The sequence below is a fragment of the Ovis aries genome, chromosome 10 (genome assembly GCF_016772045.2).
Source record: "Ovis aries strain OAR_USU_Benz2616 breed Rambouillet chromosome 10, ARS-UI_Ramb_v3.0, whole genome shotgun sequence".
NCBI lineage: Eukaryota > Metazoa > Chordata > Mammalia > Artiodactyla > Bovidae > Ovis > Ovis aries.
In genome coordinates this window covers 83,667,226-83,692,793 of record NC_056063.1, presented here as the reverse complement: position 1 = coordinate 83,692,793, position 25,568 = coordinate 83,667,226, and the positions used below count along the sequence as shown (strand labels likewise).

The following is a 25,568-nucleotide window of genomic DNA, read 5'->3' as shown; positions in this document are numbered from 1 at the left end:
TTCTTTACCAGAGACATCTGGGAAGCCCCCTGTAGAAGTATTACAGTCCCCAAAATCAGAATGAAAGGAAACAATGATTAATAGAAGTATTCATGCAAAACCTTTTTTTGACTGTTTTCTTCATTACTGACCCTCTCTGAAGCCAGACTGAAAAGTACGTGCATAGAAATTAAGAGTTTCAGTGGACACTTTTGCCTAGGGAGATGTTTGGAATGAGGAATGAGGTGGTTCCTATGAGAACAGAGGTATGGAGACTTATGGGTTTCTGCGTCTAATGCAGATGGTAACTCTCAGCCCCGTTTTACCGGGAGGAAAATTTTGGGCAACATCATTCTGCCAAGTGAGGGTAGAGGATGATTTGAATTGTGTGAGTCATGAGTTCTTAAGCTCCAGAATGATAGAAAATGGAGAAATCCTTAAGAGGGGGCAGGTACACTGCAGTTAATAGAAAAACCTTAAAGCTGAGTCATGGGGGTGAGGCCCTTCTGAATAAGGAAGCTTTGGGAGCATTCGAGTTCATTGCGTATTTTACATACTTCAAGGATGTATTTGTTAGAGGGGATTGAATTTCGACTCTTCTTCCTCAGGGTCCACTAACCCCCAGGATGACAGTCATTGAGACACCACAGGGAGGGGTGCTGGTGAGTCGCTCAGTTGTGTCTGACTCTTTGGACTGACCCTGTGAACTGTAGCCTGCCAGGCTCCTCTGTCCATGGGATTCTCCAGGCAGGAATATCGTAGTGGGCTGCCATTTCTTTCTAAGAAATACAGGTTCTGCATGCGAAGCCCGTAGGTGATTTTTCATCTGTTCCAGGGGTCTCGGCCCTTTCTGAGCTGGTTTCAGGGATGCCAGCTTTTCCATGGACCAGGGGTGGCGAAGGGGTGTTTTCAGGATGACTCAAGCACATTACATTTAAAGTGCACTTTATTTCTGTTATTATTACACCAGCTCCACCTCAGGTCATCAGGCATTAGATCCTGGAGGCTGGGGACCTCTGACATAGCCAGCTTGAGCCAAAAACATATGTAGGGCTGGAGACTCAAATAAGACAACTCCTCACTAGGGCCAAACACCTACTGCCAGGAGCAAAATTCAGGGATGTAGCACCTTGGACCTTTAATGCATCTTTTCTTAGAGTCACTGTGAGCAATCCTGTGGCCTTCGGGCATCTGGGCGTTAAGCATTCTGGCTCTGGAGGGGTTGCCTTTCACCTGGGGCTGGAAGGTAGGCATTTCCAGTGCCCAGCAATGAGGCAGCATCACCTCCCTCAAATTCCCTCCGTCCCTACCCTTGACAACCTTCAGGAGCTGAGATCACGGCCATGTGGATTTCCAGCCGCGTCTCTTCTCTTCTCCTTGGGAAGTTATCTTGCTTTTGAAAATATGGAACGTTATCTTCTTAACACAGCTCCGAAACCCAAGGGATCCACAGCAGTTTTCCAAAAGCAGAATTTTCTGAAGAATCCTTTCCCTTACAACAGAAATATTATACAGTCTGTTTATATATAAAAGTATCCAAAACATGCTCCATTTGTTATTATTAAGATTGCTTATGTTATTCAACAATAATGTGGGCGAACCCCAATAGGGACTCTGCTCAGCTCTCCTGATTATCATATAAGACCTCGTTTGATGGAGTTTAGCCTAATAGAGCCCCCAAGACAGGTTCAATGAGGAGAACCTCACGTGGTGTGACAGAGTTTACACACTTTTCCACTCATTGTTTTAGATCAGGGACCTCTTTCTCTTTGTTTGCAGGAATCTTCAAAGATCAAAACCTCCGGTTGAATTTGGTATTATTCCATTTTTCTTTAGTGCTTTGATCTTTCCCCTTGGAATTTATCAATAGTTTCATTCTTTTTCATTTTCTTTATAAACTAAGTGGGGACATCAGGAGAATGTCATCTGGGCCAGCTCTGGAGCCTTCTTTTGAAGCAAATCTGCTCCCCAGGGCTCTAGGAAAACGCGAGCAAGCAGACAGGCCTGGATGTCTGTCGACGATTAATTCAAAGCAGAGAGAAGACACATCGGATGCATTCCTATTATAAAACAACAATTGAAATAAATGCATAGGTTTATCCACCTTTGATATTTTCTTATGAGAAGACATCAAGATTTTCTTCCGCCATTGTAACGATCCAGTAAACAACATAAAATTCAGATGCTATTGTGCTGTCAGATCATACAAAATTGCTATTTGAGGTATAAATAGATTAAAAAAAACCTGAAAAGTCATCTGAGAAATTAGAACAGGTGATAGAAATGTATTATAGGCAATCTATTAAGACTTATCCTTTGAAAGTGTCATCTTTACAGTTTTACAAAGCATCCTCTGGGTTTCTGAGAAACTTACTAAAACCACAATAATGGAACATCCCAGGGGTCTGTGGTACTTAGGTAAAGAAAAAGACCACAAAGGTAATTCTTCCAGGCTGTAACCCAGCATGCTACAACCCCTTGCTAGGTGGGTAACTTTGTAACTCACAGGGTTCTTAGAACATTGCAGGATTTGTGTGATAAAATCACTGCTTATGAATAAGATGTAAAGGAAGTACAATAGGGACGAAGAATGTATTTTCAGTGTTTTGGAAGCAGTGCTAATGTTTCGGGAAACCAGGAACATTGTGGCGTGCCTGCCACTGCACAATAAATAGGAAGATAACGGCTTTCATCCCTATTACCTGGATTTTTAGGTACAGCTTTGAAAAATGTAATAAAATTACATCAAACTTTTACTTGGAACACTTTTTTTCCAACCTTTGAATGATTTTTGTTGAAAATTTCCCAATGAGAATCAAAATAAAAATCAAACTTTTAAACTTCTAATTAAAGACATACATGTAAAAGTTGAAACAAACTTAGGGCTTCCACGGTGGCTCAGATGGTTAAAAATCTGCCTGCAATGCAGGAGACCTGGGTTCAATCCCTGGGTTCGGAAGATCTCCTCCAGGGGAATCTTCCCCTGGAATACCCACTCTAGTATTCTCGCATGGAGAATCCCCATGGACAAAGAAGCCTGGCCGGCTACAGTCCATGGGTTTGCAGAGTCAGACACGACTGAGGGGCTTTCACTGTAGCGGTGAAATGTGTCCCACTCTGGAATGTGGGACTTGCCATATGACTTGTGGGATCTTAGTTCCCCAAGCAGGAACTGAACCTGTGGCTCTTGCATTGGGAGCCCAGAGTTTTAATCACTGGCCTGCCAGGGAAGTCCCAAATGTTACCTGTAATAGCCTAGTGCTCTTTCTCATGATTGCAGTTGCGTCTGATGTCTGGCTAAAAATGGGCAGGAATAGAATCTTCCCAGAAATGTATCCAAACTTCTGGACTGTGGAATTCATAATATACGTTTGGTCCAAGCTCTGATGTTCTTATGTGAAGTTCATTTACAAATCTAAGATTTTAATTGGCTGTTGCTTTTATTGGGTAGCATAATTCTACTAAATTACATACCACTATTTAAGAATACTAATGATATATTTTTCCACTGTAGAAAATACATTTTAAATCATTTTAACCCACTATGAACATTTTGATAGTAGCTTTTAGAGCCCCCTCATAAAGCATTTCTTTAAAGCAATGAGGCTGGGCAGTGTTTGAGCACAGGGTAATAATTCATACCAATTATATTGCTAAACATAAGGTCTCAGGCCTGATCATATATCATAATTCATACCTTATGGTCTGATAGCAATTAAAATACCATCATTAAATATACCCAAACATGCATATTTGTTGAAATCTTGCTTATGTGGAATAACACTCTGTGCTTTATTACCCAGAATAGAACCCCTGTTTATTATCCTGACAACGCTGTAATTGCTAGAGAACCAGTTTGAGAGTACATTTAATACCCCCTCAGACTCGGGCTTTATCTCATATTATTACAACTATTAATTTTGTTATTAATAATACTATCGTGGCTATGAATGCTTTGCATCTTGGCCGATTTTTCCATCACGTAAGTGGAGCAGGATGATCTGCTGGGTGTAGGGTAGTATGAACACTGAAATCTCTCCACTGTGTGGAGAAGACTTGTACTGATTGAGTCAGGAGACTGTTTTAGAAAATCGTCAAGGGGTTTGGCCTTTAGCTGTAGAAGATAAATGACCTTAGATGAGACAAAAAGATTCAGTTCAGTTCAGTTCAGTCACTCAGTCGTGTCGACTCTTTGCGACCCCATGAACCGCAGCACGCCAGGCCTCCCTGTACATCACCATCTCCCGGAGTTCACTCAAACTCACAACCATCGAGTTGGTGATGCCACCCAGCCATCTCATCCTCTGTCGTCCCCTTCTCCTCCTGCCCTCATTTTTTCCCAGCATCAGGGACTTTTCAAATGAGTCAGTTCTTCGCATCAGGTGGCCAAAGTATTGGAGTTTCAGCTTCAGCATCAGTCCTTCCAATGAACACCCAGGACTTATCTTCTTTAGGATGGACTGGTTGGATCCCTTGCAGTCTAAGGGTCTCTCAAGAGTCTTCTCCGACACCACAGTTCAAAAGCATCAATTCTTCAGCACAAAGGGATTGCTAGATATTAAATATTTATTATTGCATCACTCGAGGTACCCTGAGAAGGTGATGGTCAGGATCAGATTGTAATTACAGGAACCCCTAACTGTGACCAGATTGATAGAACAGACAGTGCGTCATTTGGATCCACCCGCTCCTGGGAGGCTAGCTTCACGTACAGTTTCCCTGTCACAGGTCTCCACCAGAGCTGTAGCAACAGTGCATCCTCCAAAAGGCCATTTAATGAAGTTTCTTGAGATAGACTTCCACACAGTAAGTGCAGTGTTTCAGCATATCACGTTCAAATGGCCCGGGATTTGGAACCGTGGAAGATGAGGGTTTATATTCTGACAGTGCCCTTAAAGCTCTGAGCTTCAATTCAGGGTCAATACTTAGACGATGCGAATTATCAAGAAGGCATAGGTCAGTGTCAGGACTGGAATACCGGGTGCAAAGCTGCTGAAACAGTCACAGCTAGGGCTCTACGCACATTTGAAACAAGTCCTCACAGGTCGAATGCCGGAACTGTTCACTCTTCCCTCTGGTCTAAATAAAAGCACCGTATGTTAGGGGCAGAGATCCAGTTCACCCCTTTAATCTGACCAGGGGCACGGAGCGCCTGCAGTGTGACAATGCGGCCGGGGAGGCCTGTGTATCAAGGAGAGTGGGGTCTCTGTTGTCAGGGGCCGAGGTTCGGAAGGCGGTGTCAGGGAGTGGGGCTGGGTGACAGCCCCTGAGGCTGTTGGATGTCATCGGTCCTGGTGCCTCTTGCCCATGTCTCAACTCCGCCTTTAATTTTCTGTGTTCCGCTGCTTCCGCATCCGCACCCGGCCGAGGCTGGAGGAACGGCCCCTCCAGGGGGCACCTAAGTCCCAGGGACAGAGAACAAGCAGGACCACCCCAGACCCCACCCCTTCTCCACCCCCTTTGCCTTCCCCCGACTCCAGAGCACTGTGCCCCTGCTTGGGGCCAGCAGGCCACAACCACGGGCGGCCTCGGCACCAGAGGGCCCCGAAATCCTCCGAACCCATCAGTTCTAGGCATGCACGCTCACCTCGGCATTCCTTCCAGGAAACACCAGGAAACGCTCAGCCCCCCAGCTCCCCTCCCTCTGCCTGCTGCCCCACCCAGGAGCTTCTCCACGTGGTCTCCTCCACCCGGTGTGCGATCTGTGAGGACACGCACTGTCTTTCAAGGGAAGGCCTCTCCTGATTTACTTGCCTATTATTATTCCCATACAATCAACATACTCTGCCTACAACTGAAGTCTGCCTATCTCGTAGTTTTATATGAATAACCATAAAAATCTCTTAAACCAGGGCACTTCCCTGACGGTCCAGTGGTTAAGACCTCACCTTCCCACGCAGGGGGTGCTGGTTTGATCCCCGGTCGGGGAGCTAACGTTCCACATGCCCTGGGGGCAACACCCCCCCAAAACAAACAAACAAACAAACATAAAACAGAAGCAATATTGCAAGAAATTCAATGAAGACTTTTAAACTGTCCACATCAAAAAACCTGTAACACAAACAAACCAAAACTCCATTGATTCTGAAGTTTGCAAGATGCTGTGAGAAGAATGCAGGAAGGGAGGTCTCCTTGCCCCCGCGGTCAGGAAGCAAAAGCAACCGTGGAAAACGCCAACAGCACAGTCAGCACACCGCGGGAGAACAGAGTTGCACCCTTTTATTGGCACAGTCACTTGACAAAGGCTGGTATGAATAAAAAGTTCCAAGGTGCAAGACACGCCGGTCCCAGGCCAGCAGAAGCGCACGGAGGAGCGAGGCGGGCGCGGCACCGCAGGGGCGGGATCTATCGAGGGTGAGCGGGCAGCGGAGCCCGGAGAGGACTGGAGTCTTGCGCCGCATCACCGCTCAGACCAGCAAATCTCAGCCCGCTTGCCGGTACCGTGGAGCCCTTTGAACGGCTGTGTCCCCTGCATATCCCACCCGCCATGATTCTGAAGCCGCACTCATTAAAGGGGGGGCATCATTTCCTGTAATCCCTGCTGAAGTCAGAGGAAGAGATTTCAGTAAAGGGCTCACCATCCATGTGCTCAGAACACAGGGCACGGGCAGGAACCGTCTTCTGATCAATGAAGGACACAGAAGACATCGGACTTGAGCTGTGAGTCGGCAGAGCTTGCCGCGGCGAACCTCAAACAATGACAGGGTCCCGGGAATTTCAAGTACTTTACATTAAGAGAAAAAAAAAATGTATGTAGAAAAAAACAAGTTCTAGAAATGATTTTTTAAAATCTGTATTTTGAAGAAAGGGAGACCCACCCATGGCATAAAATTATAAAATACAGTAACAAACATGTAAGTCATTATCAGGATTGTAATTCCCGTAAAACACAAACACCTGCACAGAAATAAACCCTATGTCCTGGAGAGCGCATGAGAGGCAAACGACGGGAGGACAGGAACACGCGGTGGGACCGTACGGACACAGGTGTGCGCTGCGGGGCGCCCTCTCCACCAGCCTGCCCTGCGGGCCATGCTGGGCCTCACCACCTGGGGGTAGCACGGCCCGGGGACCACGGAGCCCGGAGACCAGAGCGTATCCCCACAGAACGGGCGAGAGCGTGCACACACACACACACACACACACAGAGGGAACCGCGAGCATTTGACAGGGCTGTCTGTGCTTTTGTGTGGCTGTGCGGAGAGCCCCCGGCGTGTGTCGGGGCTGCCTCTGTCCGTGAGCTTGGCACCCTCGGGCGGTCTCACCCCGCGAGTCTGCAGCGGGCCGTCACAGGGTGGAGTCCCAGAACTCGGGGGGCAGCCTGCGGCAAGGGGCCCCCTCGGGCTTCCTGCACGGAGGTGGGGGAGGCGCCCGGGGCTCCCTGGGGGGCAGGATTCGGGGCCAGTCCGCCCGCTCCTCGCAGAGTCTCCGTCTCCAGTCCAGAAGCTCCCGCAGGGCCACGCTCTCGTTCTCTGATAGCCTCAGCTGGTGGATAACCTGGGGGAGGAACGCAGGAAGAAAGGAGCATTGGACACTGCACAAGAGTGAGACAGAGGGCAGGGTCAGCGTCAGACGCCGGGGCTCCGCTGGCTGGGGAGAGATTTTGAGCACCCCCCGAGACCCTCCCAGCTCTGCTGCCCTGGGAAGTGGCATCCTACGGAGAAGCTGACTTCTAAACAGCAACCCAGCAACCCGGAAGCCAAACAATGCATCACAGGTTCAAATACAGAAAGAAATTCAACCTCGGATTCCAGACTCAATACAAATGTCCCTCAAAACTGAAGGTGACATAAAAAATGTTTTCAGACAAACAAGAACTAGGAAGTTTCGCTATCACAAGTCTTGCCTATTTTGTGAACCTTAACAAAACAAGCAAGATGGAAAAAAAAAAAGGAAATTAAGAGGGAAGTCAGGACCCTGGTATTAAATGCATGGGTAAACATAAGTTATGTGTTCGGAATGTTGCAGACTTTAAGCTGTATGTAGAACAACATGCCAACAATAGCTGCAAAAGTCAGGAGGGGTCACGTGGAGCTCAGAGGTTCTGAGGTTCTAGCAGTATTAGGAAAAAGACAAAATTAAAACAATTTAAGATGAAATTAGGGTTTCCCTGGTGGCTCAGTGGTAAAGAATCCACCTGGAATGCAGGAGATTTCAGGTTTGATCCTTGGGTCAGGAAGATCCCCTGGAGAAGGGCATGGCAACCCACTCCAGCGGTCTTGCCTGGAAAATCCCATGGACAGAGGAGCCTGGGGGGGCTACAGTCCATGGGGTCGCAAAAGAGTCGGAACAACAGCAACAACGATGATGAAATAAATCAAGATTGATGCTTTATTTCCTAGTGAATGTACAAAAAGAATAATGATAGAATGTGCAATTAACAAATTAATATGAAATAATAAATTTCAATTAACCTATAAGGAAAAGGTACGATATATATATGAGGAAAATAGATATGTGTGTGTATGAATACATATATACCGGAGAAGCTATATATATATCTCGGTGAACATTAGATATATGGGTGAACATATACGTGGATATATAGGTGACTGTATATCTAGGTGAACACGCATATAAATGGAGGCCAAGTCCTCATGAAACAGGGTGGAGCAGAACAGGACCCAAATCTCCACCCAGCAGCTGGCGCTGCTCCTCCTCTGCGGCCGGCTGGCGTGTGCTGGGTTTCATGCTGGTGTGACCACACACCCCTCCTCCTATCAGCACAAAATACCTCCCTTCTGTAGCTCATCTCAGTGCGAAACTCTTTTCAGCAGCTTTTCACAATGACCACAAATACAGACGAGCTGGGCGAGGCGTGAGCCTCGGCTGAGACCTTCCTGACAGGGAAGACCGGGAGACCGAGTCACTCCAGACACACCCTGACCTGCAGACAGTGACTTGCAGCGGCTGCTGATCTGAATGAGGCTTGTGGGGAGGGATTTTGACATAAAATGTCCTAAATCCCCTGAGTCATTGCTTCACTGCGGAAAAAAAAAAAAAAAAAAAAAAGCTCTCTATCCTTTCAAAGCTTCTCAACGTTTACTAAAAATATCTGAATTCCAAGCACATTATAAAAGGTGAAACCTATACACACAAAGCATTAGAAAGCACTTTCTTAACGAGTATATCAATGTCTTGAATAATGTAGTGGGTACAGAAGAACACCAACTTTGAATCAACCACCAAGAGCTTTCTATGCTTCCTTGATAAGCAAAAAATCTGACTGACGTTTGCAATAATCAACTAATGCTTAGAATAAACCCTCTTATTGAGAGATCCCATGAAACTTGAATCTGTATCACAGAGATTAATAGGTATTGAGTAAAATCTAATAGGTATAGAAAGATACCTATTTGGCATAAATGGGATACTAAAATATTAACATTATTGATCTTCATTAAAAAAAAAACACAACGAATCTTCACAGGTTATATCTTACACGAAGGTTAAAATTCTGTGTAAGGACAAGTGACAGGTCACTACTTTTAACACAGTGAAGTTCAGAGGGCATTTTAAAATGATGATCTGTGAGACAATAAACAGAAGATCAGAAGATGAGGACGGGCCGCCCTGTCTAATGATCCTTAACCTGATTTATTTAGATTTATTAAATGTATCAGACTACAAGGCACAAAGGTTGTATTTGTCACAGTGAAGGAGCTTTACTATTTTAGAATAGTGAACAAATGCAACTATGAATGTTATTTAAATGGTGGCTAAGCAATACATGAAGAATAAAAAGTATCTGCGATGTTATCCAGCATGATAAAAACATCTAAATCACTTTTCTCATTCTTTAAATTTCATGCCCTATTCGTAGTAACAAAAACTCTTATAACTTCTCTTATCATTATTTGATATTTCACAAGTTAAGTAATATTATTAATGATACTGACACACATATTATCATTACAAAGCCAATAATGGCTTTGTAAAATTTTAGCTTCAGTGTTGAAAGGGAACCATTTCTTTCCAGGAAGAGAAGTGACCCTGGGGGTTAAGGATGCTGATGGTTCTGGGAACCTGGAGTCAGCCAGCATCACCCCAGGCCTCACTGATCCTGACGTGTGTGGAGGATAAACGGCGGCATATTGGTGTCCTTTAAATCTTGTTTCTCATTGCTGTAAAAGACATATCTCCAACCCACGCCACCACCTCAGACAGCTACTTCCTTACTTATTTTCTTATCTGGCATGTTTTATAGAATAGTGTTTGCACAGAAAATCATTCTCTTTCCCAGAACCGGAAGGTAAGAGTTGTAGCTGCGGACGTAAGAACGGTTCCACACCCAGGGACCCCTGGGTTCCACGTGGCACCACCTCTGGGCTGCATGAAAATGACCAATACCCTATTTTTAAAGAAACTTCTAGACACGTCAGTCACGTAGGCGTCTTAGCACGATGCACGTGGCGTGGAGACGGAGGCGTCAACAAGAGTTTGGCCCTTGTTATTAAGTTTTCCTTTCTTTGTTTTCACCATTTACCTGGGAAAGGGGGCTCTATGAAGGAAGGTCTGGAAAGACTTCACAGAGGTGGGAACTTTCGATCTGAATTTTGAAGAAATGAGAGGGGCATCTGGAGGAATGGGGGAAGAAAAGGCTGGGGGAGGCATTTTCACGCCGACGCAGACAAGTGCCAGTCACAACACTGACCTCCCTTCTCTGACAGGGAGTCACAAACCCACGGGGATTTGGACTCTGGTATGAGCAGGGCTGGGGTGCTGGACAGACCAGGACTCTGCGGCCAGGGCGTCTGGACTGGAACCCTGAATCTCCTGCCTGATGGCTGCATGACCTGGAGCGAGTGCGTTGCCTTCCTCGCCTGTAATTCCAGTAATCACACCTCCAGAGGACAGGTGTGGGCTACTCCAGTGCCCTAAAAATGTAGCGAGTGCCCTGTGAGTGTGGGCCGTTATGACTGCGTCATTGCTACTAATAACTGCTTGACTTGAGAAAATCCCTAAACCTTCTGGTTTACGGTTATCCTCGTGACAGTCAGATAATGTTACATGAAAATAATCTGTGGCCCAGCTCAAACGGTGAAGAATCTGCCTGTAGCATAGGGGACCCAGGTACCATTCCTGGGTCAGGAAGATCCCCTGGAGAAGGGAATGGCAACCCACTCCAGTGTTCTTGCCTGGAGAACCCCATGGACAGAGGAGGTTGGCGGACTACAGTCCATGGGAATGCAAAGAGTTGGACATAACTGTGTGATTAACAAGGAAAGCTATACAAAAATAGTCTTTTCCTTCCTTGTTCATAAGATCTCAAAATAAGAGTAACACACGGGATTTATAACATAACTGTGACTCATACAGGACTCTAAACTCACACATGAATGATCACATTCTGAAGCCATTTCCCTGCGGGCCGGGATCCTCATCCTTGAACAAAATCTTTTTGTTTCAGCAGCTTTTTAACTGGAAGATTTCTTCACTGAAACAAATCCTTAGAAAATAGTGACACTAATAACTTTATACAGGGGACAGATGGTTGCTAGACTTAACCTGGTGATCCTTTCATAATATATGCAAATAGCAAATAATTACACCTGACGCTAACATGGTATAGTGAGTCAACTGCATTTCAGTTAAAGCCAAAAGAAAATACCACTGGGAGAGACTGGGCTTGCCCTAGTCTTTCTCACAACTGCATGTGAATCTGAAATTCCCAACTAAAAATTCAACAGGAAAAAAAAAAAAAAAGAAGAAAATAGTGCTAACTAAGACACTGGTGACTAGGAAATGGACAATTTGGTATAGGGGGTTAAAATAACGTTTTCTTCCCACTTTTGAGAAAATCTTGCTGATTAGGTATTTAAAAGTTTAAGACGTGAATCTAGACTGAACCCCCCCACCCCCAGCCCCAGAATTATAAACTGTTTTGTGTCTTCTAATGTCTTCCCTGGTGGCTCAGTGGTAAAGAATCTGCCCGCCAACTCAGGAGACAAGGGTTTGATCTCTGGGTCAGGAAGATTCCCTGGAGAAGGAAATGGCAACCCTCTTCAGTACTCTTGCTTGGGAAATCCCATGGACAGAGGAGCCAGCGGGCTACAGTCCATGGGGTCACAAAAGAGTCGGACACGACCGAGCGACTAAAACAAACAACAGAAACAAGTCTATGTTTGTGCCTTTGTGTGCACACAGTGGTGTCTGACTCTTTGCGACCCCACGGACTGTAGCCCACCAGGCTGCTCTGTCCATGAAAATTTCTAAGCAAGAATACTGCAGCGGGTTGCCATTTCCTTCTGCAGCGGATCTTCTACACCCAGGAATCAAACCCGTATCTCTTGGGTCTCCTGCATTGTCAGGCAGGTTCATTACCAGCTGAGCCATCAGCGAGGCAACAAAGAATGTATCAGTTCAGTCGCTCAGTCGTGTGCGATTCTCTGTGACCCCATGGACCACAGCACACCAGGCCTCCCTGTCCATCACCAACTCCTGGAGCCTACTCAAACTCATGCCCATTGAGTTGGTGATGCCATCCAACCATCTCATCCTCTGTTGTCCCCTTCTCCTCCTGCCTTCAATCTTTCCCAACATCAGGGTCTTTTCCAAGGAGTCAGTTCTTCACATCAGGTGGCCAAAGTACTGGAGTTTCAGCTTTGGCATCATTCCTTCCAATTAATATTCCGGACTAATTTCCTTTAGGATGGACTGGTTGGATCTCCCTGCAGTCCAAGGGCCTCTCAAGAGTCTTCTCCAACACCACAGTTCAAAAGCATCAATTCTTCAGCCCTCAGCTTTCTTTATAGTCCAACTTTCACATCCATACATGATGACTAGAAAAACCATAGCCTTAACAAGACGGACCTTTGTTGGCAAAGTAATGTCTCTGCTTTTTAGTATGCTATCTAGGTTAGCCATAACTTTCCTTCCAAGGAGTAAGCATCTCTTAATTTCATGGCTGCAGTCACCATCTGCAGCAATTTTGGAGCCCCTCAAAATAAAGTCTGACACTATTTCCAATGTTTCCCCATCTATTTCCCATGAAGTGATGGGACCAGATGCCATGATTTAGTTTCCTGAATGTTGAGCTATAAGCCAACGTTTTCACTCTCCTCTTTCACTTTCATTAAGAGGCTCTTTTGCATTAGGCAATGGCACCCCACTCCAGTACTTTTGCCTGGAAAATCCCATGGACAGAGGAGCCTGAAAGGCTGAAGTCCATGGGGTCGCTGAGGGTCAGACACAACTCAGGGACTTCACTTTCACTTTTCACTTTCATGCATTGGAGAAGGAAATGGCAACCCACTTCAGTGTTCTTGCCTGGAGTTCTTCTTCGCTTTCTGCCATAAGGGTGGTGTCATCTGCATATCTGAGGTTATTGATATTTCTCCTGGCAATCTTGATTCCAGCTTGTGCTTCATCCAGTCCAGCGTTTCTCATGATGTACTCTGCATATAAGTTAAATAAGCAGGGTGACAATATACAGCCTTGACGTACTCCTTTTCCTATTTGGAACCAGTCTGTTGTTCCATGTCCAGTTCCAACTGTTGCTTCCTGACCTGCTTACAGATTTTTCAAGAGGCAGGTCAGGTGGTCTGTATGCCCATCTCTTTCAGAATTTTCCACAGTTTGTCATGATCCACACAGTCAAAAACTTTGGCGTAGTCAATAAAGCAGACATAGATGGTTTTCTGGAATTCTCTTTTTTTGATGCATCAACGGATGTTGGTAATTTGATCTCTGGTTCCTCTGCCTTTTCTAAATCCAGCTTGAACATCTGGAAGTTCACAGTTCACATATTGTTGAAGTCTGACTTGGAGAATTTTGAATGTTACTTTACTAGCGTGTGGGATGAGTGCAGTTGTGCAGTAGTTTGAGCATTTTTTGGCACTGCCTTTCTTTGGGACTGGAATGAAAACTGATCTTTTCCAGTCCTGTGGCCACTGCTGAGTTTTCCAAATTTGCTGGCATATTGAGTGCAGCACTTTCACGGCATCATCTTTGGAGGATTTGAAATAGCTCAACCGGAATTCCATCACCTCCACTAGCTTTGTTCGTAGTGATGCTTCCTAAGGCCCAGTTGACTTCACATTCCAGGATGTCTGGCTCTAGGTGAGTGATCACACCATCGTGATTATCTGGGTCATGGAGATCTTTTTTGTGCAGTTCTTCTGTGTATTCTTGCCACCTCTTCTTAATATTTTCTGCTTCTGTTAGGGCCATACCATTTCTGTCCTTTATTGTGCCCATTTTTGTATAGGAGATACCAATTAGATATGAAGATGGAATGTAAGTGATATAAAGACTGACTTCTTGCAAGTTTTTGCATCCTTAAGTAGGAGATTTATAATTTGTTCACTTACTGTCAGGGGTTAAAAAAACCCCCCACAAAATCTCTCACAACCCAGAGGGAAACACAACATGATGTAAAGGCTTAATGAGGTTTATTACATATATATCTACTTACTAATTTTTAACGGTTTTCTATTGTGTCATTAACAGAGTCCTGTGAAATGAACTAATTACTAAATGAGATTCAAATTTTCTTCACTTCCTGTGGCTATGCATTTTTATGAATAATATTAATAAATGTAAATTAATAATTTGCTGCTGATTTTTACCTTAAGTCTTCCCCTTCTAGGATAAAAATAACCTTTGTTAAATAATTCATATGTAAAATCATGTTGCTGTTCATTTGTCACAGAATTGATTTTCCTATTGACTGTTCACCCAAAGGTGAAAAGAGGCATTTACTGACATTTATGGAAATTAAGAGAAGGCAGCAGCTTGGCTGACTGAATACCGAATATTAGCGTTTCAAATGCAAATCCGATTTCCACTCATGCTAACAAGATGTTGGAGGAAAAAATAATACAGAATGAAATTCAAAAATCAGTTTGTAAAACCAAAGTTTAGCTAAATAGACCCCAATGGTACGGCTTAAAATGAAATGCCCTTTAAAAAGTCTTTGATTAAAGGGGTGTATATCTCAGTACATTTTTAAAAAATTAAAAAAAAAAAAGGTCTGAAATCAAAACAGCATTTCTCCTTTAGGCAGAAAAAGAGTTGATCCTTCTTAATTCAGAAATAGTCATTTATACAGCAATCCAATTAAGCTCATTCTTGCTATCTTGTTTCCTGTTTTTGCCTAAGGGTTAAAAAAGGGAAAACAACTCTTCAAAGGAAAAAATTCTATTGGAAATAAGAGTGTGTCTGGACAACAGGCAGTGAGGGAACAGAGGATTTTAACTTTTTACCTTAGGTGTGCATGTTGACTTCTTAAAAAAATCAACCACTCTCCTTTACTTTTATAATGAGTAATATTATATTGGAGCACACTTGATATAATTTAAACAGACATTTGCACTTTGCAGCTGATTTTAAGTTCATAGCTAAGAATAAAAGTGGACTCTGATGAGCAGATGCATGTTTTGTGCCTACTGGTGGAAAGTTATGAAATACAAATTTATGACCATACGTCTCATGATACAATTAATCTGTGACATTTCAGAATACGGATTTTGTATGAGCTCTAGTCTCTTACCTCAGTTCATTGAAAAAACATGGCAGCACCAGTATAACTGACTAGAAGATTGTAGCAAAAATTAGTAACATATATTTAGTGCACATTTACTGTAATGACACATAGTAATGGGTTCAAGTACTGAGAATATATGGAAAACCACAAATCCATGTTATTGGAAGCATAAAAAGTAAGAGCGCTACAATTCCTTTAAAAATATTTTTCCTGGGATTATATGGGAGGCTCACTGCAAGGACCAGGAGGCATTATAAGGACAAACCATCTGCTGGATTTTCTCTCTCCAAAGGACGTCTGTTTATATACTTGGCTTGTTCAAAAATCTTCAAAGCCACCGCCTTTCCCTAGCCTGAACAGCCCAGTGCACCTACCTTAGCATGTTACAGTAAGCCCTGTATTTCCTGACCACACTAATCACTCCAGCTTTATCATCACTCATCTTCACAGACTCTGTGCCAGTCTAATCAGAGGTACCCGTCCAATCACAGAACATGCTCTGTGAGCCGACGTATCTTCTCTGTAACAGCCCCAGTCTGTACACCCAGATGTAGAAAGCTCCGCAATTCTCAAAAGCCCGTTCCAAACATCAACTTTTTGATCTTGTTTTACATTCTTTTTTTAACTTTTAAAAATTAAAAAAAATTAAATTGGAATAGTTACAATGTTGCGTTAGTTTCTGCTATACCACCATGTGAATCGTCTATATGTACACAGAGAGCCCCTTCCCCTTGAGACTTCCTCCCACCTCCCCATCCCGCCACTCTCGGCCATCAAAGAGTCACATGGGATCCTAGTAAAAAAAATCTCACAACCATGTGAAATAAGCAGGTTAAGGATGGTTAGCCCTCTCTTCATAGATGCTGAAATTCATCTTTAAAGCCCAAACTCACTTCGCCAGTCAGTGGTAGAATCTGGATTCAAAGTCAAGTACATTGAGTCTAGTCAGCCTTCTTAATCACGCTGACTTCCAAGTTTTTCCTGTCTGCAATGCACGTTTTCAACAGCTCAGTTCAGTTCAGTTCAGTTCAGTCGCTCAGTCGTGTCCGACTCTTTGTGACCCCATGAATTGCAGCACGCCAGGCCTCCCTGTCCATCACCATCTCCCGGAGTTCACTCAGACTCACGTCCATCGGGTCTGTGATGCCATCCACCCATCTCATCCTCGGTCGTCCCCTTCTCCTCCTGCCCCCAATCCCTCCCAGCATCAGAGTCTTTTCCAATGAGTCAACTCTTCTCATGAGGTGGCCAAAGTACTGGAGCTTCAGCTTTAGCATCATTCCTTCCAAAAGAAATCCCAGGGCTGATCTCCCTCAGAATGGACTGGTTGGATCTCCTTGCAGTCCAGGGGACTCTCAAGAGTCTTCTCCAACACCACAGTTCAAAAGCATCAATTCTTCGGTGCTCAGCCTTCTTCACAGTCCAACTCTCACATCCACACATGACTACTGGGAAAACCATAGCCTTGACTAGACGGACCTTAGTCGGCAAAGTAATGTCTCTGCTTTTGAATATGCTATCTAGGTTGCTCATAACTTTTCTTCCAAGGAGTAAGCGTCTCTTAATTTCATGGCTGCAGTCACCATCTGCAGTGATTTTTGAGCCCCCCAAAAATAAAGTCTGACCCTGTTTCCACTGTTTCTCCATCTATTTCCCATGAAGTGATGGGACCGGATGCCATGATCTTCGTTTTCTGAATGTTGAGCTTTAGGCCAACTTTTTCACTCTCTTCTTTCACTTTCATCAAGAGGCTTTTTAGCTCCTCTTCACTTTCTGCCATAAGGGTGGTGTCATCTGCATATCTGAGGTTATTGATATTTCTCCTGGCAATCTTGATTCCAGCTTGTGTTTCTTCCAGTCCAGCATTTCTCATGATGTACTCTGCATAGAAGTTAAATAAGCAGGGTGACAATATACAGCCCTAATGTACTCCTTTTCCTATTTGGAACCAGTCTGTTGTTCCATGTCCAGTTCTAACTGTTGCTTCCTGACCTGCATACAGATTTTTCAAGAGGCAGGTCAGGTGGTCTGGTATTCCCATCTGTTTCAGAATTTTCCACAGTTGATTGTGATCCACACAGTCAAAGGCTTTGGCATAGTCAATAAAGCAGAAATAGATGTTTTTCTGGAACTCTCTTGCTTTTTCCATGATCCAGCAGATGTTGGCAGTTTGATCTCTGGTTCCTCTGCCTTTTCTAAAACCAGCTTGAACATCAGGGAGTTCACGGTTCACGTATTGCTGAAGCCTGGCTTGGAGAATTTTGAGCATTACTTTACTAGCATGTGAGATGAGTGCAATTGTGCGGTAGTTTGAGCATTCATTGGCATTGCCTTTCTTTGGAATTGGAATGAAAACTGACCTTTTCCAGTCCTGTGGCCACTGCTGAATTTTCCAAACTTGCTGGCATATTGAGGGCAGCACTTTCACAGCATCATCTTTCAGGATTTGAAACAGCTCAACTGGAATTCCATCACCTCCACTAGCTTTGTTCGTAGTGATGCTTCCTAAGGCCCACTTGACTTCACATTCCAGGATGTCTGGTTCTAGATTAGTGATCACACCATCGTGATTATCTGGGTCATGGAGATCTTTTTGGTACAGTTCTTCTGTGTATTCTTGCCACCTCTTCTTAATATCTTCTACTTCTGTTAGGTCCAGACCATTTCTGTCCTTTATCGAGCCCATCTTTGCATGAAATGTTCCCTTGGTATCTCTAATTTCCTTGAAGAGATCTCTAGTCTTTCCCATTCTGTTGTTTTCCTCTATTTCTTTGCATTGATCACTGAAGAAGCCTTTCTTATCTCTCCTTGCTATTCTCTGGAACTCTGCATTTAGATGCCTATATCTTTCCTTTTCTCCTTTGCTTTTTGCCTCTCTTCTCTTCACAGCTACTTGTAAGGCCTCCCCAGACAGCCATTTTGCTTTTTTGCATTTCTTTTCCATGGGGATGGTCTTGATCCCTGTCTCCTGTACAATGTCACGAATCTCATTTCATAGTTCATCAGGCACTCTATCTATCAGATCTAGGCCCTTATATCTATTTCTCACTTCCACTGTATAATCATAAGGGATTTGATTTAGGTCATACCTGAATGGTCTAGCAGTTTTCCCTACTTTCTTCAATTTAAGTCTGAATTTGGTCATAAGGAGTTCATGATCGGAGCCACAGTCAGCTCCTGGTCTTGTTTTTGTTGACTGTATAGAGCTTCTCCATCTTTGGCTGCAAAGAATATAATCAATCTGATTTCGGTGTTGACCATCTGGTGATGTCCATGTGTAGAGTCTTCTCTTGTGTTGTTGGAAGAGGGTGTTTGCTATGACCAGTGCATTTTCTTGGCAAAACTCTATTAGTCTTTGCCCTGCTTCATTCCACATTCCAAGGCCAAATTTACCTGTTACTCCAGGTGTTTCCTGACTTCCTACTTTTGCATTCCAGTCCCCTATAATGAAAAGGATATCTTTTTTGGGTGTTAGTTCTAAAAGGTCTTGTAGATCTTCATAAAACCATTCAACTTCAGCTTCTTCAGCATTACTGGTTGGGGCATAGACTTGGATAACTGTGATATTGAATGGTTTGCCTTGGAGACGAACAGAGATCATTCTGTCGTTTTTGAGATGGCATCCAAGTACTGCATTTCAGACTCTTTTGTTGACCATGATGGCTACTCCATTTCTTCTGAGGGATTCCTGCCCACTGTAGTAGATATAATGGTCATCTGAGTTAAATTCACCCATTCCAGTCCATTTTAGTTCGCTGACTCCTAGAATGTCGACGTTCACCCTTGCCATCTCCTGTTTGACCACTTCCAATTTGCCTTGATTCATGGACCTGACATTCCAGGTTCCTAAGCAATACTGCTCTTTACAGCATCGGATCTTGCTTCTATCACCAGTTACATCCACAGTTACCAGACAGAAAGTGCTGTGATGGGTTTACAGGACTTAGAAGCGCACAATATGGCCCGCCCCCTCAAGAGGTTTTCATTCAAAGTGAGTGATAAGATGTAAAACTCAGACAGTGAGATGAACAGACATGCCTAAACAGGACACCAACACAAAAACGTCATGAGGAAGCACAGCATTAATCGGCCAACAAATTGCAGATACAGTGACTATGGTTGCAAGACAGCAGAGCTGTGACTCCATTCAAGGCAGCATGGCCAAAAAATTCCTACTGCGCTGCGGGATTTGTTTTGGAATGAAAGGATGAGTCAGACACTAAAAGAAGAAAGGCTGCTTGAGTCAAGTGAATCAGGAACCCGGTCCATCCTTTTGTTCATATAGACACTGACAGTGACTCCAAATCACAGGAGACGGTGAAGCACTCTGCCATGTGGGGTGCAGTTTGAGACTTAGCTCCAAGCTAGCAATGGAGAGGGAAGTCAGAAGGGAGGCAAGATGCCGGTGTGAAAGTAAGCAAAGCAAAGGTCTCAACCGCAGCAGCCCCCAGACGATGAGGGTTCACGTCCAAGGACACTCACCCCCACTGTCCAAACAGCCAGCATCTGCACTTGCATTAGTTTGTAGGGCACAGCTTACCTGTTGAGTTATTCATTTCTCAAAATACTTTTTCTGGAAACAATTACAATCTGTGTGTCATGATATTAAATATAATTAAATAACAGTGAGAAAAACCACTTCATGAAACTGAATGCTAATAAAACCTTTAGCCCAATGCAAATAGGTTTTTAAAATCAAGTATAATTAGCTAAAGGGTATAGTTTAGCAACTCCATGGACCGTGAACTTACTGCACGGGGGAATAATCTCTGTCCTCAACCTCGAGTCTCCCTCCCAGGTCTAGCTACCCACCAGAGCCACCCACTTGAGAATGAGAGATAAGACAGGCAATTCTTTCTAATCATGAAATGCACAAATAGGTCCTGAAAGTGTTAGACCATTTCTCCAGGGCGCCCAGTGTATTACAGGGCGCTGATTTTGTCCCTGATTAAAATCAAGTCTATTGATTTTCAGGAATTTCTAAGTGACCAGTTGTTAAGAACTGCAAGCTTCTCTTTTACATATGTATGACTTGGTGGGGGCACTAGAAACTCCAATACTTTGGCCACCTCATGCGAAGAGTTGACTTATTGGAAAAGACTCTGATGCTGGGAGGAATTGGGGGCAGATGGAGAAGGGGATGACAGAGGATGAAATCGCTGGATGGCATCACCGACTAGATGGACATCAGTTTGGGTGAACTCCGGGAGTTGGTGATGGACAGGGAGTCCCGACGTGCTGCGATTCATGGGGTCGCAAAGAGTCGGACATGACTGAGTGACTGAACTGAACTGAATTAGGTTAAACTTAAGTAAGCACTATAAATAATTCTCAGTAGCAACACGTAAAACATCAGGCCAAATAAATGATAAAAGGTATCCATCTGATGTTTGACAGAAAACAACAAAATTCTGTAAAGCAATTATCCTTCAACTGAAAAAAATAATTTTTTCTAAAAAGGTATCAATGTCTTTTACTCAAGCTGCTATCTGTAACAGGCAAACCACAAATACCAATGGACTGACCCCAGAGAAGTATATTGCTCATGTTAAGGCTACAGTGGGTATTTCTGCTCAGTAGATGACCGTATACATTGTTGTGACTGTACTATGCATCTTCCAGGGTCTTGGAATATTGTGTAGCCAGCTTTTGGACGGGAAAGGAAACAGACCCCTGATAGCTGAAGGGAGGTTTGCAGGGGTCATGCCTGGACAGACTCATATCACTGTAGCTCCCCTCCCATTGGCTAGAACTCAGTCACATGACAGCTCCCAACCACAAGGATGCTGGGAAATGTAGTCTAGCCAGGTGCCTCAAAAGAAATGGATTAGGTGGGCATTAGGTCTGCCAGGGTGCGATGTCTGGGGTAAGTGACAGCGTCTTTAAGACAGAATCATGGCAAACCACTGGGTACAGACGCTAGAGAAAGGAGGGAAAGGAAACCAGATGTCAGGAAGCATCAGGAAGAGAAAGAGACAAGATTTTGCCACAGTTGGTGACATAAGAGAGCAAATCTCTTTAATTGAGACTTCCTTCCCAAACCAGACAACAAAAATCACCTGCAAGTGTATAAAACTAATTTAAATCCACCAGGGCTTCAAAATTCAGCTTTTTATATCATTGACTTCATGACACTTCTTCCCAACATCATAGTTCATCTGTTTTAGAACCTATTTCTGGCAGAGTCAGAAGTACGAAATGACAGTTTCAAATAATAGTGTAATCACAGAGATCATCGAAGAATCAGGCCCTGGAGGTCTTCTAAGGTCATAAAACAAATTCCTTCACTGATGTCGGCTGATTACGTTTTAGCGCCATGGGAAACTTTCTATTCCTTGAGCCTAGATTTTCCTTTCAAAGTTGTCAGATCCCATTAACATACAGAGCATCAATAACCTCAGATACGCAGAAGACACCACCCTATGGCAGAAAGCATAAAAGAACCAAAGAGCCTCTTGATGAACGTGAAAGAGGACAGTGAAAAAGTTGGCTTAAAGCTCAACATTCAGAAAATGTTGATCATGGCAATGTAAGATCATGGCATCTGGTCCCATCACTTCATGGCAAATAAATGGGGAAACAATGGAAATGGTGAGAGACTATTTGGGGGGCTCCAGAATCACTGCAGATGGTGACTACAGTCATGAAATTAAAAGACGCCTGCTCCTTGGAAGAAAAGCTATGACTAAACTAGACAGCATATTAAAAAGCAGAGACATCACTTTGCCAACAAAGGTCCGTCTAGTCAAAGCTACGATCTTTCCAGTAGTCATGTATGGATGTGAGAGTTGGACTATAAAGAAAGCTGAGTGCCAAAGAATTGATGCTTTTGAACTGTGGTGTTGAAGACTCCTGAGAGTCCCCTGGACTGCAAGGAGGTCCAGCCAGTCCATCCTAAAGGAGATCAGTCCTGAATATTAGTTGGAAGGACTGATGCTGAAGCCGAAACTCCAATATTTTGGCCATCTGATGTGAAGAACTGACTCCTTGGAAAAGACCCTGATGCTGGGAAAGATTGAAGGCAGGAGGAGAAGGGGACAACAGAGGATGAGATGGTTGGATGGCATCCCTGACTCAATGGATATGGATTTGGGTGAACTCCGGGAGTTGGTGATGGACATGGAGGCCTGGCATGCTGCAGTCTGTGGGTTCACAAATGTTGGACACGACTGAGCGACTGAACTGAACTGACTGAACAATTAACAAGTCAGAACGTCTGGGGCCCAGGTTCCCAGGTGTCAATATTCCAATTCTCTGTTATCTTGGGAGGAGTAGAATTATTTGTCTTATTATATTTTCCACTTACAGAAAAGGCAAATACTTGCCTTTTACTTATTTTCTGAACAGACCAAGGTTTCCAAAGCTGGTTAATTGTCTTAAAGAAAGACAATGCAATACGATCATAACTGGTATTTTACATTTAGCCTATTGCTAGAGTATGTAACTTAACAGCTCCCCTTTTCTAGCACTAACATGTAACTCATGGTAATTTCCATTGCTCTTCATTAAAACATCCAGTAATATGTAGATTTATTTATTCCCTTCCAGCTTCGCTGACCATCTCAAGGTCCAGGCTGGCTGTACCCAGGGTCTCTGCTCCTTCCCACCTGAAGGGCTCCCCTGACCCCAGCCTGGCTGACCCTCTTGGCTTTCTACCTTCTCTTTGCTCAGCAAGGTTTTTGTTTTGTCATCTGATTTAAGATTGCAGCCTAACCCAACCTTCCTCCACACCACTGTTGTCACTCCCAGCCCTGCTTCTCCTGGCTTCTCTCTTTTCTTAAAAAAAAGAATATTGAAGGAATGAGAAATCAGAATCATGACTATGTTTTTATTTTTTGGCCATGCCACACGTGGGATCTTAGTTCCCTGACGGGGGATCAAACCCATATCCCCTGCAGTAGAAGAAGAGTCTCAACCCCTCGACCACCAGGGAAGTCCCGTGACCAAGTGTTTAAAAAGGAAAAAGGTGACCTGCAGAGACATCACGAGATCCTTCTCCTTTTAAAAACACAGGCATCAAGTGTACTTCAATAGTTCGGTCCAGTCGCTCAGTCGCGCCCGACTCTTTGCGACCCCATGGACTGCAGCAGGCCAGGCCTCCCTGTCCATCACCAGCTCCCTCTGGAGCAGAAAAACGTACAAAATCACAGTCACAATTCTGCTCTCTCATCCTTTTCACACTTCTTAAAACTGAATTTTCCTCTTTGATGACAGTCAGTGTCTTCACCGGAAAAAACCATCATGCGTTGAAACATCTAGGACACACATACGGTACAATTCTATGAAGGAAACATACAAAATATGGGATTTACTTTTGTTACTTTCCAAGTTTCTATATATCTCTACCGGACATGTCCCTTCTGTTGAAAGCGCTGCCGTTTCACTTCTACCATCCAATTAATTGACCGCCTTCATTTCTCGCACGTAACGAAGTCATGAGGTGTACACGCAGATCTCCCGAAACCTCAGCCGTGGGGAACCACGCGCTACGCTACGTCTCCCTTGGTGAGTGGCTTATCAGTGAGATACATGTGATTCCTTTTGAAATGGTTGCCTAATTTCTAATTCCCAGCGTGTGTTTTAGAATCACGCCTTAACAATTAAACGAAAGGTGCCTACATTTTGCTGTTTTATCTAACACACTTTTTTTTCCCTGCCACAATACATTTCAAGCAGTCCCTGTGACAAATAAAATGGATAAAGAAAGAAGGCATTGGGTTTATTGAGTGGTCTGCAGCTCTTCATTTCTTTGATATGTGACATTACAAAAAGGTTCCTTTGATGGTTCAGTAAAACAAACCACATAACAATTTGTTTCTTGATGCGGATCAATTGCATATTGATTCTGTTCGGGCTTTCTTTGGAGGTTGTGTCGAGAGGCAGTAGATATTTATTAAGCTCTCAGGCACCGGATGGCCACTATTTTATCAGAAACCATCTACAGTTTCTTACAGTGAATATCTGAATACATCAGAGAGTAAGCACAACTTTTAGTGCTCTTTATAAAAGCTAAAGGATATAACAGAAGGCTTGGCAAGAAACACAATAAATGAAATGAAAATTAAAGATTGTAAGCCATGCTGTATCACTGTGAGGGAAGGCAAGAGATGGACTAGGAGTGTGGGGTTAGAAGATGAAAACCATCATATAAACAATGGATAAAAAACAAAGTCCTACTGGCTAGTACAGGGAACCCTATCCCATCTCCTGGGATAAACTATAATGGAAAAGAAAATGTCAAAAAGAAGGTATGTATGTGTATAACTGAATCACTTTTCTGCAAGGCAGAAATTAGCACAGCATTGGAAATCAACTATACTTCAATTTAAACAAAATAGAGAATAGAAAAAAAAAACTTGTGGCTCTAAAGTAAACTTTATAGATGATGAGAATAAAATCAAATCTGTGTGCCAGTCAAAATTCTTCTTTGTAAGCAACAGAAACTAACTCTCACAGGCAGAAGCATTACCAGAAAGCAAAATAACGGCATGAATTTAAGAAGGGCAGGTTTGGCACGTGGGCTGGACCCAAGGCGACTGCAGTGGCTTGTGGTCACAGACACGGGCTAACATCTGTGGCCCCTGGAGGGAGCCACCACCCCTAGGTGGCCCCCCAGGGGTGACATCTATTCTCACCCCTTCCGTTGTTTGTCTGTTAACTCATAATCCACGGTGGACAGGCTGAGCATGTGTCACAAGCATCTGTCTAGTTCTCCAAGGAGGGGAAGAAGGTGAAATCTCTTCCCTTAAATTTTCATTGTGGTCGGTGAGAAATTTAAATATGTGGCTAGCAGCTAAAAACACAACCAGAGACGTCCATTATGGCTATTTAAGACTTTTACCTTGACCCAAACTTTTTTTGGTTTGATGTCGACCCAAGTCTTTTGGAAGACTTTGCCTTCCAAAATTTATGTAAAAGACAGATGACGTCTCCATCACTTTTAGTGAGTTATGGCAAGTTTCTTCTCAGAAACAAGACAGAGGATCTTGACATCCATTCAAACCCTGGACTCTGCGTTTTCCCTATGATCTCTGGCAAATTACTAAATCTATTTCTTGATTTCTTTATCTACAATAATGCCCAGACATTTTATCTTCCTTAA

At 43.8% G+C, this 25,568-nt stretch overlaps 1 protein-coding gene across 1 annotated transcript in view; it reads right to left on the bottom strand.

The window, feature by feature from the left end:
* Positions 1–6,756: 6,756 nt before the first annotated feature.
* MYO16 (myosin XVI) overlaps positions 6,757–25,568 on the bottom strand; it is a 527,889-nt gene continuing 509,077 nt past the window's right edge. Inside the window, exon 35 of the mRNA XM_042255055.2 lies at positions 6,757–7,476. Within this exon, the coding sequence (XP_042110989.1) occupies positions 7,267–7,476 (210 nt within the window). The 3' untranslated portion in view covers positions 6,757–7,266. The remainder of the gene's footprint in view (positions 7,477–25,568) is intronic.